This window comes from Globicephala melas, chromosome 17 (genome assembly GCF_963455315.2).
Source record: "Globicephala melas chromosome 17, mGloMel1.2, whole genome shotgun sequence".
NCBI classification, from domain to species: domain Eukaryota; kingdom Metazoa; phylum Chordata; class Mammalia; order Artiodactyla; family Delphinidae; genus Globicephala; species Globicephala melas.
In genome coordinates this window covers 14,531,386-14,546,336 of record NC_083330.1, presented here as the reverse complement: position 1 = coordinate 14,546,336, position 14,951 = coordinate 14,531,386, and the positions used below count along the sequence as shown (strand labels likewise).

Genomic DNA, 14,951 nt, shown 5'->3' with positions numbered 1-14,951 from the left:
CAAAGCACCGAGCTGATCTCCCTGTGCTATGCGGCTGCTTCCCACTAGCCATCCGTTTTACATTTGGTAGTGTATATATGTCCATGCCACTCTCTCACTTCGTCCCAGCTTACCCTTCCCCCTCCTCATGTCCTCAAGTCCTGATTGGGAAGTTTTGACTGAGGGAGTTAGTGGTTTGCTTTAACAATTTGTTCCTCTAAAAAGCTCTGAATAAGTGCCATTAGTTAATGAATTAACAAATGTTAACTCAGTGGTTAGAGTGATTTATTTACTAAATGGGACTATAGTAGTAAGTTATATATACATATATGTATGATATATATTTATAAATATATAAACATATATTTATGTATTCAGCATAGTTATTGTACTATATTATATAGTATAACCTGTAGTATAGTTATATAGATGTACATATGTAGATGTACATATATGTATTTCTGTTAAGGAGAGTGATTCCATTGGACCTAACATTGTTTGCTATATAATAAAAATGAATTTTTCTGATTCTATAGGTGAACTATAAAAAGCTTGATCTATAGTTCCTAAAGCAGTTAGGGTTTCTTGGTGCACGTTATATCATTGTTTTCCATTTGCCGGCTGACTGAGTGGTCCTGCCAGCACACATCCTGCACACGGCTTCTTAGCACTTCAAGATGCTGCATGCAAGTGCCCCAGGCATAAAGAGTATGGCGGAAATACCTTTTCCTCCGTCTGTGTTTGTAAGACAGTCTCTTTCACGCCAGAAGAACAATTTTGGGGAGATGATTTGTGTCACGTTTTGGCCTCATTACAGTTTTGAGTTGTAAATGGCGCTGGTTTGCCTGGAGGTGTAAACATCTATTTTATCTTCATGTGCTCATAGGAATACCTGAAACTGAAAAAATACTTTCTGTTCTTGAGTTCTGTTTCAGGCTGTAAACAGAGAGGTTAACAAGATATTTATCAAAATTCAGATTTTATTTTATTAAAAGCATGCGTGCAACAGAATGCCAATTACTTGCTGCTATGCCTCGGTTCTTCATTTCCAAACACAGATGGAGAAGTCGAAGAACCTAATGTCTTATTACAATCATATGATTCTGTAAGATAAATAAACACTGTGCTTTTCTCTTTTGAAATGGTGAGGAAAGTGCGAGCAGGTGTTAAATTACTGTCTGCAGTTATAAGTTACAGGAAGTATAAGGTTATTCAGTGTTTATTTAGGTGCAGCTGATAAAGTCAGGCGAAGGGATTCTGACTAGTCCAAATTTGCTTTCTGGTAAATAGGTACTATTTAAAGGATATGACAAATCACTTATTCTTTGGTTAAAATGCACGAAAGCAACAGAAATGAGAAGCGTGTATCACCTGAGTTTATCATGCCTTGCACACAGGGGTATCTTAACAGTGTTTATTGATTTGTCCCCAAATAACTGAGTTTCAACAGGGGGAAACGTGTTTGGAGTGCAGCTAGATTTTTCTGTGACTTTCAAGGAATTTCCTATTCTACCTCAAAATTTACAAATTGGCGATATGTTATTTATTATAAAAATAAATAACAATTAATAATTTATTAAATAAATTAAAATTTATTTAATAAATTAAATAAATTTCAATCACAGCAGTGAAAGCAATATAAACAAATGACAATGCATCTGTTGTTGTCATTTTTCCTATAAGCCCATTTTGATGGCCGCATTTTTTTGGACAGAATGACAACCTTTCTGATCTACTGACAGTAACCCTTTGGACATGTGCTTTAAAATTTTTTCAAATTCAGCTGTGCGTTAGTGCTTTCCATTTGAACTGTCTCACTCATGCCATTTAAGGAGATTTATTAACCTTTAAGTAGTATTCCTCATTTAACAATAAACCAAACACATTGTGAGGTCTTCTTTGATTCTCAAGTGGTGATTTGAAAATATTAGTGCTTTGAGGGGGCTGAATCCAGCTTCATGGCAAAACTGGCCTCGAGTTCCCTCAGCCCGTTAGCATCTTCTAGCTGGGATGAGGGACATCTACTCTTTTCTTATCTTGAGACTACCTGTTAGCCTCTCTTGGTTATCCAGTGACTGCCTTAATAACTAGCCCCGGTCTGTACTTTCAGAAGTAACCAAAGAAGTTCTGATGTTCTAAGAGGACAACAGGGAACAGTTAAATAAAGGACATGGTTTGAAACCCAAATGTCAACATAGACAGGATCTCTAAATTCTCTGTTTTTGGAAGTTGTTAACTGGATTTAACTGTGACATATGCATGGTATGACTGAAATTAGACAACTACTGAAACAAATGACACGATGTTATATTTCACATTTCCCCTTCTGTCTTCTCAGCCATCATGTATGTCATGGGAGCACTTGGTCCTGCAGTGGGATATTTATTAGGTGGACTTCTTATTGGTTTTTACGTTGATCCCAGAAGTCCCATTCACCTTAATCAGGATGACCCTCGTTTCATTGGAAACTGGTAAGAATCGTTTATTAAATCTTTCATTTCACTTGGTATTGTTATAGAGTAATAGTCCCCTTGTAGTTAAAATAAGAATTTCCCCAATGGGAAGATGAAAAATAGCTAAACGTCACCTAGGAGGGGTTGGCAGGCAGGATAATAATCCCCAAAGATATCCTTGTCCTAATTCCCAGAACCTATGAATGTGTTACCTTCACATGGCAGAAGGGATTTTGCTGATGTGAATAAGTTTAGGCTCTTGGGATGGGGAGATTATCCTGGATGATCCGAGTGGGTCCAGTGTAATTACAAGGGTCCTTATAAGGGAAAGAGAGAGGCAGGAGGGTCAGAGTAAGAGAGGGAGATTTGATGATTGGAGCAGAGGTTGGAGTGATGTGCCTCAAAGATGGAGGAAGAGACCATGAGCTAAGGAATGCAGGTGGATTGCAGAAGCTTTTCCCCCAGAGCCTCCAGAAGGAATGCAGTCCTGCCAGCCCAGTTTTTACTTCTGACCTCCAGAACTCTAAGATGATACATTTGTGTTGTCTTAAGCCATGCCGCCTGTGGTGATCTGTTATCACGGCAATAGGAAGCTAACACAGAGGAGTTGGGAACATCCGTTTAATCCATATTCTTTAGGTTTGGGATGGCTGGTTTCTTCATAGCAGAGTGAAGGAAAAGGCGAACGCGGCTACGTCGGAACTTTCCTGTGTACTTTAATCGTAGCTTTCATTTTCTTTCCTGTGCCTTTAAAAAAATATTTTCTGCCACTTCCTTATTATATTTGTGTTTCCGCTTTGTCCTTCTCCACTGCCCAGGACTCTAGCCCTGCGTTTCCACTGTCCCACTCTTAGTGAATCTTTTCACTCAGTAATAGTTCCTTCCCCTGGGTGTGCTGGGGATGTAGCCACTCTCTCACTTGCTAGCCTTGAATTGTCTTGCTAAATAAGTAAGCTTAGGATTTAGAATGAGAACTCCAACTTTGGATGATAGGTTACTTATCCCTGTCTCCAAGGGCTGCATTTGAATTCTTCCCAATTCTCATCTTGAACATAAGGAGTTATTTCTTCATGATTGCAAACACTCACTCAAAGTATCGGCATCTCAAATTCATTAAACATGGATTGGTAATAGGCATACATTGATAAGAAATTTTCATTTTAGAACAGAGAATTTCATTAATTAGAAACTAGTGTCAAGTAATTACTTTCTAAAGAGTTTCTTAGACTACTTGTGTTCTCTCTGTGTTTCATTATAATTTAATAACCTCATAACTTGAGCTGTGTGAGAATAATGTTTAACACTATTTTCTAAGCAGTTAATAAATATTAATTACATGATAGAACACTTGTTATTTTTATAAGTAAATACTCTTTGAAGGTGGAAGTGCTAAGATCTAGATGAGCCTAGCCTGGTAGAATTTTCAAATCATGCAAAAGGGAGCGTTCCCTTGTCAGCAGTAGGGGCATGACACAGGAATTTTAAGTTCTTGATCAATAGTGAAATTTTTGGCCTCTACTGTTTGCTTTGCAGTTCTGAAGTAATTCAGAGTAAAGATTTTTTAAAAAGTTCTCAGAAAACTAGATTATTAAAATGTATCTGTGAACATCCCATGTACAATCTGTGTTCTGTATAGATTTCCATGAGAAGAGCATGGCAATAAGGGAACGTCTGGAAGGAGAAGGCAAGGAGGACAGCTCAGGGGCAAGGAGAAGGCAAGGAAGCAGGAGCTTTAAGATTACAAGTGCTTTATGCTGTTTTCTAAAAGTTTTCTAGTAGACATCAACCCAGTTGGTAGCAAAGTAGAACAATTGAGTGCAGACCCTGAAGCCACACTCCCCTGGTTTTAAATCCCAGTCTGCCACCTAGTAACTGTGTGACCTTGGGGAAGTTACTTAACTTCCCTGGGCCTCGGGGGGTTTTTTAAATCCATAAAATGGAAATAGTGGCAGTACCTACTTGATAGGGTTGTTGTGAGGAATAAATGAGTCTATGTATGTGGAGCTCTAAGCAGTTCTTCCTACATAATGTATGTTACCTGTTATTCAGTCCTTTCAATTTAATCAATGTTCAAGTAGTTTTATTCCTTTTAATGGCTCAGTATTCTACAAATGATAAAAGTTGTCAGTATAGAAATGTATACGAGGGAGTCTCTTTGAAAATGAATTTTGTTTATTGAGTAGCTCTGTCTGTAACAGACTTCTACCTTGAACAAAGACAGTTATTTGATACAGTGTTAGCTTCTATGGTGCCTGGTGGCAATGCTAGGTTTTTTGGGAAATGTATGCTGGAAGAGCGAAGGAAGGAATGAGTGAATAATGCTAATATTGATAGGGTGCTGTGTGTCAAGCATTATTCTAAGAGCTTTACCAACATTTTCATTGGAGCCTTATAACAACCACATGTAGTCACTAAGAGTGTGCCCATTTTGCAGATGAGATATTGATGGTCAGCGACTTGAACACCTTGCCCAAAGTCTCAGAGTCAGTGGGAGCTGGACAAGACATTGAGTCCAGGGTGGAGGTTTTAGTCAATGTACTTAACTGTCCTCCCTTCATGAATAGTCTCTGAGTAATGGTTCATGAAAGGGAGTCAGGAGCCCTGGCTTTTCAATTTTAGCTCTTCCTGATGCATCCTTTTCCAACATGTAATGCACACTTCCTTGCCTTACTTAGCTTTTCTCAACGTCCTCTTTAGCACCACCATTATATCATGTGTTAACTTCGATGTTACTGGAGACCGATTTGCTCTGCTTAGAAATGTCCCTAAACATTTTTTTAATCTTTTTGTCTATTCACTATAATTCTTTCCCTTCTTCTGTTATTTTCTCCCTTTGGGGTACTCTGAGTGTATCTTTAATGTTTGCATATAATTTTAAGTCAATGGCTCTGGGTGGAAGTGGGAGCCCTGAGTGCAGATCTACGGAAAAAACAAAACTAGCTACCATGGATTTATTGTTGCTTTGGGGGCAGGCATTTTATTAGGTCTTATACATTGTCTTATTAATTTTGATGACCCCCCCCCAAAAAGTTATTATTACTTCCCTTTCAGACGAGAAAGTCTGTTCAGAAAAGCAAACTAATTTCCCCAGGATCTTAGAGCTAGTAAGTGGGAAAGACAGGATAAAAACCCAGGTCAGTCTGAAGCCACAACTCAAGAATTGCCCCTTATAGTCTGCTGCCTGCCCTCCTCTGGAGAGAGCATGAGAGGTCCGGGAAACTAAGGGGTTCAGGGGACTTGAATGCAGAGGTTGCAGAAAGAAATTCAAGAAAGATAACGGCAGGGCTGGGTTAGTAAAGTCCTCGTATGCGGCCAAGTACAAAAAGGGCCAGATATTATCATAGCTATGTCCCTGCCGACAGATGGCTCTGTTTTTAAAACACCTATCTCATTCAATTTATTTATTTAGGAAATGTTTTGAGTACCTAACCTGTGTTAGGCACTGGGTTCGTGATTAAATACTGAATCCTTGAGATGGCTGGAAGTCTGCCCTGAGCAGTCTTCTAAAAATAAAACCTTTTTCTGATTGCTTTAATATCTTAATTGGATATAACGTTAAGTATCTTTGAAAATAGCACACTGGATGGTCTGTGTTCTTACTGCATTATATTCAACATGAATTCTTAGAATGCTGTTTGCGTTCTGATAACAATGGATGGGAAAGTATTGATACAGAGGCCAGAATCTGAGCGTTTATGAACTTGGAAACTTGGAGGACAGAGTTTGGAGTTGAGGAATCCTAGCTGCAAAGTTAGTGACCCTGTTAGGCAGGACCGGGGACCTCTATTTGCTAAGAAAAGGTTGAAAGGGAACTGAAAACTTGCCCTTGGGGAATTAGGCAGGCAAGAAAGCCCAAGGCCTTAACACAGGTTCTAATACAGGACTAGAATGAGAGATCTACTCTGTATTTACTTCCTAGTTCCCTCGGCGTGGCAACCTCAGATGAGTCTAAAGACAGAATCTCGCTTCTGCATAGCTCAAGTTCCACTTCTCAAGTTCCAGATCAGTGCTACTCAAAGTGTGGTCCCCGGCCACTGCTGCCCACCAGCAGTTACTGGTCTGTGACAGAACATGGGCTGAAGTTGAGAGTAAATGTTGAGAAGCTTAAAAAAAATTCTTGACAGAGGAATTTTGTGTCTGACACATTGATTTCCCTTCTGAATTTTTATAACATTCATCTTCTATACCACATGATCTAACAATTGTGTACATTCTTGCATTTCTTGGAATTGCTTGGAATCATTTCTTATATCTTTAGCTCGCTTACAAGCAGATTGTAAATTCTTGAAGGCAAAGATTGAGTGTAAATGTCTTCAGCTCTGCTCATACTTGGTTAAGTTTGGGAAGGCCAGCTAGGAAGGGTTAATACATTCTTAAGTGCTTGCAGAAAAATATTTGAATGCCATCAGCAATTTGAAATACACTTCATACCAGACATTAATGGTTTTCTTCTAAGAAAAAAGTGTCCATATTGGTCCAGAAAGCATGCTATAGACTCTATATTATTCTTCTCTTCAAATTATGGGCTATTGATTTATTATAAGATGCACACTGTCGTAGGACTAACAATGTTAATTAGCAGAACTAACATATATGTGCTCAAAAATACTTGAATTGAATGAAATTCTAGTCAGGCTGCTGAATGTAATAGTCATTATAATACTAGTATAATTACTGGGTAGATTTCTCATTTATACCACAGAAAGGGAGGATTCTGTAGTATATTTTCTTAAGTTGTCTAACTTCTTACTGCTGTACACCCGATGAAGGTAAAAAGTTTTCTCTGGAGAAATTTATCACCACAAACTTCTACTTTGCTAATTTGTTCACACTCATAATACCAAAGCCATAAATGCTATTCACATTTCCCAATTTTTTAGGTGGAGTGGATTCCTCCTTTGTGCCATTGCAATGTTTCTTGTGATATTCCCAATGTTTACTTTTCCAAAAAAGCTTCCTCCTCGACACAAGAAAAAGAGAAAGAAAAAATACTCTGCTGATGTTGCGGGTGACGATGACGTTATGAAGGAGAAAACAAACAATTGTGAAGAAGTGGACAAAAAAGTTTCTTCTATAGGATTTGGAAAGGATGCCAGAGGTAAGGTATATCTTTTGAATAAGTACGTGCATGGCATTTCAGATCAGTGCTACTCAAAGTCTGGTCCCCGGCCACTGCTGCCCACCAGCAGTTACTGGTCTGTGACGGAATATGGGCTGAAATTGAGAGTAAATGTTGAGAAGCTTAAAAAAAATTTTTGACAGAGTAATTATGGGTCTGTCGAATCTAATAACAACAATAATAAATTGGGCTTCAATTTTGTATGTTTTAAATTTTTCATTTTCTAGTAATTCCTCTTTAATGTATCTTGCAAAAGTATCAGTAACGATAGACTAGAAATAATCATTAAAAAATAGTCCTTCGTCACAGATAGCTTGAGAAGCACTGATTTAGAATCTAAAGGTGAAGCCTTCTTACCGTAATTAGAGACGTCTGATTTTTAGAATAATTATTGCATTATACAATGGATGGTTTGTCTCAGGGAACCGTGGGTTTGATAGTGTGGCCTGATCCTTACATAAATATAAAACTTACCCCTAGGAAAGGATCTTGTTCAACAGTGGCTCTGTCAAAGCTTGAAAGTGGCCATGGAGAAGGGCAACCAGGGGATGGGTCTCCAAACCCAGCATAAAAACGTCCAGAGGGTTTCAGTGATGTGTACTGGTCTGTTTTTTCATTCTTATCTCTCTTAAAAATAATGACTTTATTAGAGCCAGATTAGGCAATCTCAAATCTAAACAACTTAATCTTAACCAAGCCATTTTTGTTCCATATTCAATACCTCTGTTGAATGGCAATGAATCCCTTTATTCCAAGAAACCTGTAACACTACATTCCCATGAGTTCCTGCCTATTTCTTGAATCCTCTGAATTGATTTTTCTAACTTATGAAGCATAATATTTATCAAGTGCTTACATCAGTTAAGGTTGTTTTAGGGTAAATTTACCCAGGCACATTATCATCTCACTTTGACTATGTACACAGTAAAGACGAAGAGGAGCCTTTCAGGCCTAGAAGGAAGTTACTAATATATTATGGAACTGTCCCTGCAGCCTAAGAATGGTTAGATTGGACTATTTTCAAAGACTATATTTGTTCAAAGCAGTGAAGTGACATTTCATTGGAAATGCTTCTTCCCAGTTAAGTTTTAGATTTGCCTTTCCCGCTCCCTCCTCATTATTTTGGGACAATGTGTACTTTTGGAACGGCCAAAATTACCTCTTCTGCTCTCATAACATAAAAGATTCTCTGGATGGTAGCTCTTACCCTGTGGACCAGTCCATCATTTTTCGTGGATGCATGATGGACCATAATACTACCAAGGGAGTGACTTGTTTTTTTTTAAACAACCCAGTTGAGAGCAAAGTTGATGTTAAAAAATTCACAACATAGGAATAGACTAAGAGTTTTACTTTACAGAGAATATAAAGTAGACTCAAGGGGGGAAATAAAGGCTAAGCTAAAATGGTATATTTTATAGCTGAGAGGTAGATGGCTCGAATGTGGAATATATGCTCTGTTGGATAGCAGAGAAAAGGGAGAGCAAGACTGATATGAAATACCAACAGCGGACACAACCGTTGATGGGAATGAAGTCCTTGGAGGAGCCAGGGTAGACAATGATTTCAGTGCCCCATCTGTACTGTGAGACCTTCCCGTTGTCAAGGTGGAGGACCTCCTGAAGGCCTGTGGGTCTTCTTTGGCCTGAAGGTCTTCTCTGTAGTCTGGGAAAGTGCTTGACTCCTGCACGCTTCAAGTGCCAAAGAATTAACATCCTGGCCTCCCACCCCTAAAGCTATCTTAACCAATGGCCGATCAACATCCCAGCTCCACCCCCTCATGGGTGAGACCATCCTGAGGTATGTTTCTACATCCTTTGTAAGCCACCCTTCCTTCCTGTGCATCACGTCCACACTCCCATCCAGTGTTTCCTGAATCGCCCAAATCAACTGTTTGGCCTTGAATCCTTAACTCAACTCCTGCTTTTGGGGGAAAGCTCACTTAGGCAGGCAGATTCAAAAGTGGTAAAAGCCATCATGGGATTTGAAAATTATTTTTCAGAATTGAACCTATGTACTGTTTTATTGGATGTCTTCTTGTACTGCTAAGGATTGTGCTTCTCCATCTTTTCTATGTTCAGTTTGATGGTTCAGGATATTTTCTTTTAGAGGAAAGAATAAGAGGAGTCTTTTGACAGTGATGGGTAGTTGGTTTATAAAATCCATTTTCATTCTGGTTTTCTCGTCAGTATTTCTGATAAATTCTCAACTTTTTCACTCTATGCCTTAATTATGATGACGGATCTTACTTCGGCAGTGAACCTTCCTGATTAGGACGCAGAGCTGGTTTATTTTATTACTTCTTCTTGCACTGGATTCTCTAATTGTATCTAGACCTGGAACTTCCAGAGACACTTTCTTTTGTTAGAAAGGAATCCTGTTCAAATGGGAATATAAAGTGAAAATGTTTTGCTAAAAATTATTCAAGTGGTATTGATGACATTGGAATAATGTTCAAATACAATATTTAAAATTAATTCATATATATCTTGCACATTTTGGTTTCTAATACCGTCACCTATAGGAAATGGCAGTCTAATATTTAATCTGATTTTCAAAAAGATCAGTTAAATCTCTGGGAATCATTCCATCACTGACATAATTTGTATTCCAAAGCTGAGATTCATTATTTAGGTCTTGAATGAAAGAGTTGTTGCTAAGATTTCATTTTGAGTTAAATCTGAGTTTGATTCGCAGATCTTCTTTTTCCTTGTCCTGTTTTTTGGAGTAAGGCTCCTTTTAGTCTTTATTTTATATTTGAAATCTGTACATCAATATTAGCTTCTTCAAAGAGAAGGTGGAAAGGTGGCCAAGTTAGTATTTTTTTAGTTCCTAAAAACAAAAATGATTTAGGCCATACAGAATGGTGCTCCTTGAGAAGTTTTACTGCAGAGAACGCAAGAAGAAAATACACTACACTTTCTACCCTCTGCCTGCACATTTTAATGATAGACATTGGGAAAATCTGACTCAGTGTTTCTAGATTCTTATAAATTATGCAGGAATAAGACATTTAAAACACCACAAAGGAGAAAGTAGAATTTTTAGTGTGTCTGCATCACCATCCCATAAAGAAAATAGCACTGATTGCTTCAACATCTTACCCATAAAAATAAACAGCTAAAATATTTAAGTGGATCAATTTTCCTGAGGTTTGAGGTCCAGCATTTTAAAAGTCTTCTGACTTTACCTGGACATTTTCCTAAATAGAAAGCTTTTGGTAGCAGTTAATCGTAAGAAGATGTTTATTTTTGTGTCCACTTTTAACCTTTTAAGCTTCATTTCTTGGCATTATTAATTAACATAAAGTACAACAGACTTTCTCTGCTAGACTTTTGTTTGTGTTCAAGTAGAATATATTTATCATCCTAAGTAAAATAGCTACTCTGAGGTGATGCACTGATTTAAAGAGGCTATTGGAAGTTATAGAGGATTGATCACTAGAGGGTGATGTCATCATTTAATTCAATGACTGTTCACTCTGTAGAAGCTGCTGTACTCCAAGCTGTGGCAGATCGGAAGATGAGTGAGCCATGGTTTGCCCTCAGAGAGCTTATAGTCCATTGAGGGAGACAGGACAAGTACAGATGGAAATATGCTAATGGCCAAAAAGGAAGATGGTGTGAGAGTCAGAGGCAGGCGAGGGAACATCTAGTTGAGGGATCAGGAAAGGTTTCATGGAGGAGGTGGGATTTGTGATGGACCTTGGAAGACTGGGAGAATGTCAGTAGGTGGAGGTGGGATGGTGTGGGTATTCCAGTCAGAGAGAGCAAAGGCAAGAAGGTCAGACTGGGGTGATGTATTTGAAAATGCTGAGCGAGTGTATTGTGGTTGGTGTGTTGGATGTGCATGGTGGAAGCCTGGGACGTAAGGTTGGGAGGGTAAGGTGGGACCATATTGTGCATAGAGAGTTCTAACCTTAACTGAGTTTGGCCCAAATGGGCAGTGGGGAGGTTTGAGCAGCCTTTGGCAAGCACTCTGTTAGGTAGATTAGGGAGGGAAGGGAGTGGAATGGAAGGAGGGCACCCAGCTAGAAAGCTACCGACAGAGCCCGAGAGAGGTGATGATGGCTTTGCTTAGTACAGATGGAAAGGACAGTAGCATGCTAAATTGATTTTTTTTTTGGCCACGCCGGGATGGGATCTTAGCTCCCTGACCAGAATCTAACCCATGCCCCCTGCAGTGGAAACGCAGAGCCCTAACCACTGGACCGCCAGGGAATTCCCTCCTTGTCCCCTTTCAGTTGCTTTCAACTCTCCAGCCAGAAGGATCCTGTTGAAATGCCACTCCTCTGCTTAAAGCTTCTGTGGTCTCCCAGTCTAACCACTGGTTACCTGCCTGCCCCCATATCCTTCTTGCAATCCCATTTGTTCATTCTACTTCAACCACATTGGGCTCATCACTGGTCCTCAAATCTGCCAGCACACTCTCACCTCAGGGCCTTTGCACTTGCCATTCCCGTGTGGTGAATGCTCTCTCCCACATCCTCTCGCTTCCTTCAGGGTATTTTTCAAATGGTCCCTTTTCAATGAGGCCTTGCTTGGCCACCATATTTAAAAATTTCTACCTTCCTCTCCGAAGCTTATCTCTTTCTCTCCTTTATTTTTCTCCTTAGCACTCATCACTATGTAGTATACTATGTATTTTACTTATCTTATTTATAGTCTCAGTAATGAGAAAGTAAGCTCCATGAAGGCAAGGAATTTTTGTCCGTCACGTTCCCTGATAAATCCCCACCATCTAGTAGATACTCAGTAAATATTTGAAGAATGAATTATTGAATGATGAGGCGGGAAGGAAGAGGTTGTGTTTATAGAATGTGGCAACTGCTATGGGAATGATGGGGAGGGAGGTACCAAAGTCGGGTTCAGGGTTTCAACCTCAGATGATGGAGAGAGGAATAGAGGGGCAGGGGGAATAAATTCTGAATTTGAGTTGCCTAAGAACAAAGAACCATCGCATGTGGTTCTTTGCTAGGTGTTTTAAAAACTAGTATAGCGTGGAATATGTTAGAGGCAATACTTGACTCAGCAAAGAGAGATCACCAAAAGCCACGTGCCTGGGACATGCCATCTTAGCCTCTTGTGTTTTGCCTTTGCTCTTTTGCTGAATTGCACTTTAGCTTTAGGTTTGCAGCCTATATTGAAAGCTGTTGCTTGAATTCCCCATATTTGCCATATGAGCATTGCTCAGTGTCCTTTATATAAAACCCTATTTCTTGAGAACAGAGTGCTCACACTTAGCCAACCTAGGAAGCACCACGGGGGCTTCTGAAAACCCAGAGTGCTGGACCCCAGCCCAGAGTGTCTGATTCAGGAAGCCTGAGGTGTGGCCTGAGAATATGCATTTTAACAAGTTCCCAGGTGATACTGATGCTGGTGGTCCAAGGACAACACTGTGAGAATCGCTGCTCTAGGACACAGTTAAGAAAAGCATTGTTTTCCACAAGGAAATTAGAATGTTTCTGCTAGTGATGATTATACAACTTTCTGCTTTGGTGGCCAGGAAACTGAGGGTCAAATTTGAAGCCCAGGAAGAATCTCATAGAAATATTTAATTCTTTTCTCTGGCTTTGATGTTCTGCTCTATTTACATCATCTCTATGTCTTTCTTTTCAAGGAAATATGATGAATTTCTTTCTCTTTTTTTAATTGAAGTATTGATATAGTTGATTTACATATTACATTAGTTTTGTGTGTGCAATATAGTGATTCAATATCTTTATAGATTATACTCCATTTAAAGTTATTACAAAATAATAGCTATGTTTCCCTGTGCTGCATAATATATCCTTGTTGCTTATTTATTATATGCACAGTAGTTTGTATCTCTTCATCCCATATACCTATTTTGCCCCTGCCCCCTTTCCTATTCCCACTGGTAACCAGTGGTTTGTCCTCTGTATCTGCGGGTCTGTTTCTGTTTTGCTATATGCATTTTTTTGTTTTACTCTTTAGATTCCACATATAAGTGATTACAGAGTATTTGCTTTTCTCCGTCTGACTTATTTTACTAAGAATACCCTCTAGGTCCATCCATGTTGTTGCAAGTGGCAGAATCTCATTCTTTTTCATGGCTGAGTAATGTTCCATTGTAAACATATGCCACATCTTCTTTATCCATTCATCTCATCTTCTCTATATCTATTTCTTTGTTTCATTTCTCTTTTACATTTATTTTGTTGTACCTTCAGCTTAAGAGGCAAAATGTAGATGGTAACAGGCATGGCAAAGAATTGCTAAAAAAGAAAACACTTTTCAAATACTCAGTGCAAACTAACTGTGGGACTACTACTCATCAGAGTAGTATCTACTTAGAAATATATATAAATACGCATTAGATTTAAACAAGCAGGATTGTACTGTGGCCAGTAACCACTAATAATGTATTTTGGGCCCAGTGGCTGCCGTTTCTGTCCACTGTCCGCAGGTAAGTGGTTCAGGAGCTCTGTGTGCTCACCCAGAGGTGACTGTGGTGTGCCAGGGTCATCCAGTTCCTTCTGCTCTTTTATTGGCAAACAGGAAATGCCATTTGTCAGTATGCTGTGGGGTGGGGGAAGAAACTGGAATACTTTAATGGGGACTTGTGATGGGGGAGCCCAGGGACATCATTAGTTCCAAAGGAAATGGGCAGGAAATGGGGGCACTTGGGGTCCTGTGTTGTCCATGTTACATACGAAGAGCAACTTTGGTTTTGCTTTTACAGGAAGACGTGACTAAAAATAGTTTGATGCTCCTTTGTAATAGGCATGGTAAAGTTGTATCTGCTACATGTCCATGAAATATACAGGAGGGTGCAAGATTTACAGGCCATAAAGGAGGTTATTGAGGTTTTCACTGCATGGTATGGTATGTTTCCACCAGCTTTTTGATGCATCTGAAGGCTTAAAAGTATATAAATAATAAGAACTAAAAGATTGGAGATAAAGGAAATTTCATGGAGAGATGTTAAAGAAAGTGATTCCAGGATTTTAATTTATGGAGGTGACTGAGTGATGGTATGGAGAGGTCAATGCCATTGAAAGAAGAATTTATGACTTACATTTCCCAGGAGAAGGGGGCACACCATGCCATACGGGGCCACAGGGGAAGCACCAGGTTCTGGTCAGGAAACGAAAGACAGGAGTGAGGGGAAAGCCAAGGGCAGAGCCCTTATTGGGGTTTCCATGGGAAAGACAAGGCAGGAAAGAGTATCAGCTTACCACTGGCTAGTCTGAGTGATTCCAGCCGACTCTGGGCTGTAGGGCTGCTTTCTAGTTGTCTGGGTGGCTTAGGGCAGGGAAGATACTGGCTTGGCGTGTGAGAGTTAGATAACAAGGTGGCGGATCATATAAACTCAGGATTGGTTGGTTTCCGTATAAAAGATGTGCTCCCAGCTGAGCCCTTGCTATATCTAAGCAC

At 39.4% G+C, this 14,951-nt stretch overlaps 1 protein-coding gene across 1 annotated transcript in view; it reads left to right on the top strand.

Moving 5' to 3' along the window:
• SLCO5A1 (solute carrier organic anion transporter family member 5A1) overlaps window positions 1–14,951 on the top strand; it is a 118,547-nt gene that overhangs the window by 42,731 nt on the left and 60,865 nt on the right. The window contains exons 2-3 of the mRNA XM_060287457.1: window positions 2,318–2,450; window positions 7,313–7,530. Of these exons, the coding sequence (XP_060143440.1) occupies window positions 2,318–2,450; window positions 7,313–7,530 (351 nt within the window). The remainder of the gene's footprint in view (window positions 1–2,317; window positions 2,451–7,312; window positions 7,531–14,951) is intronic.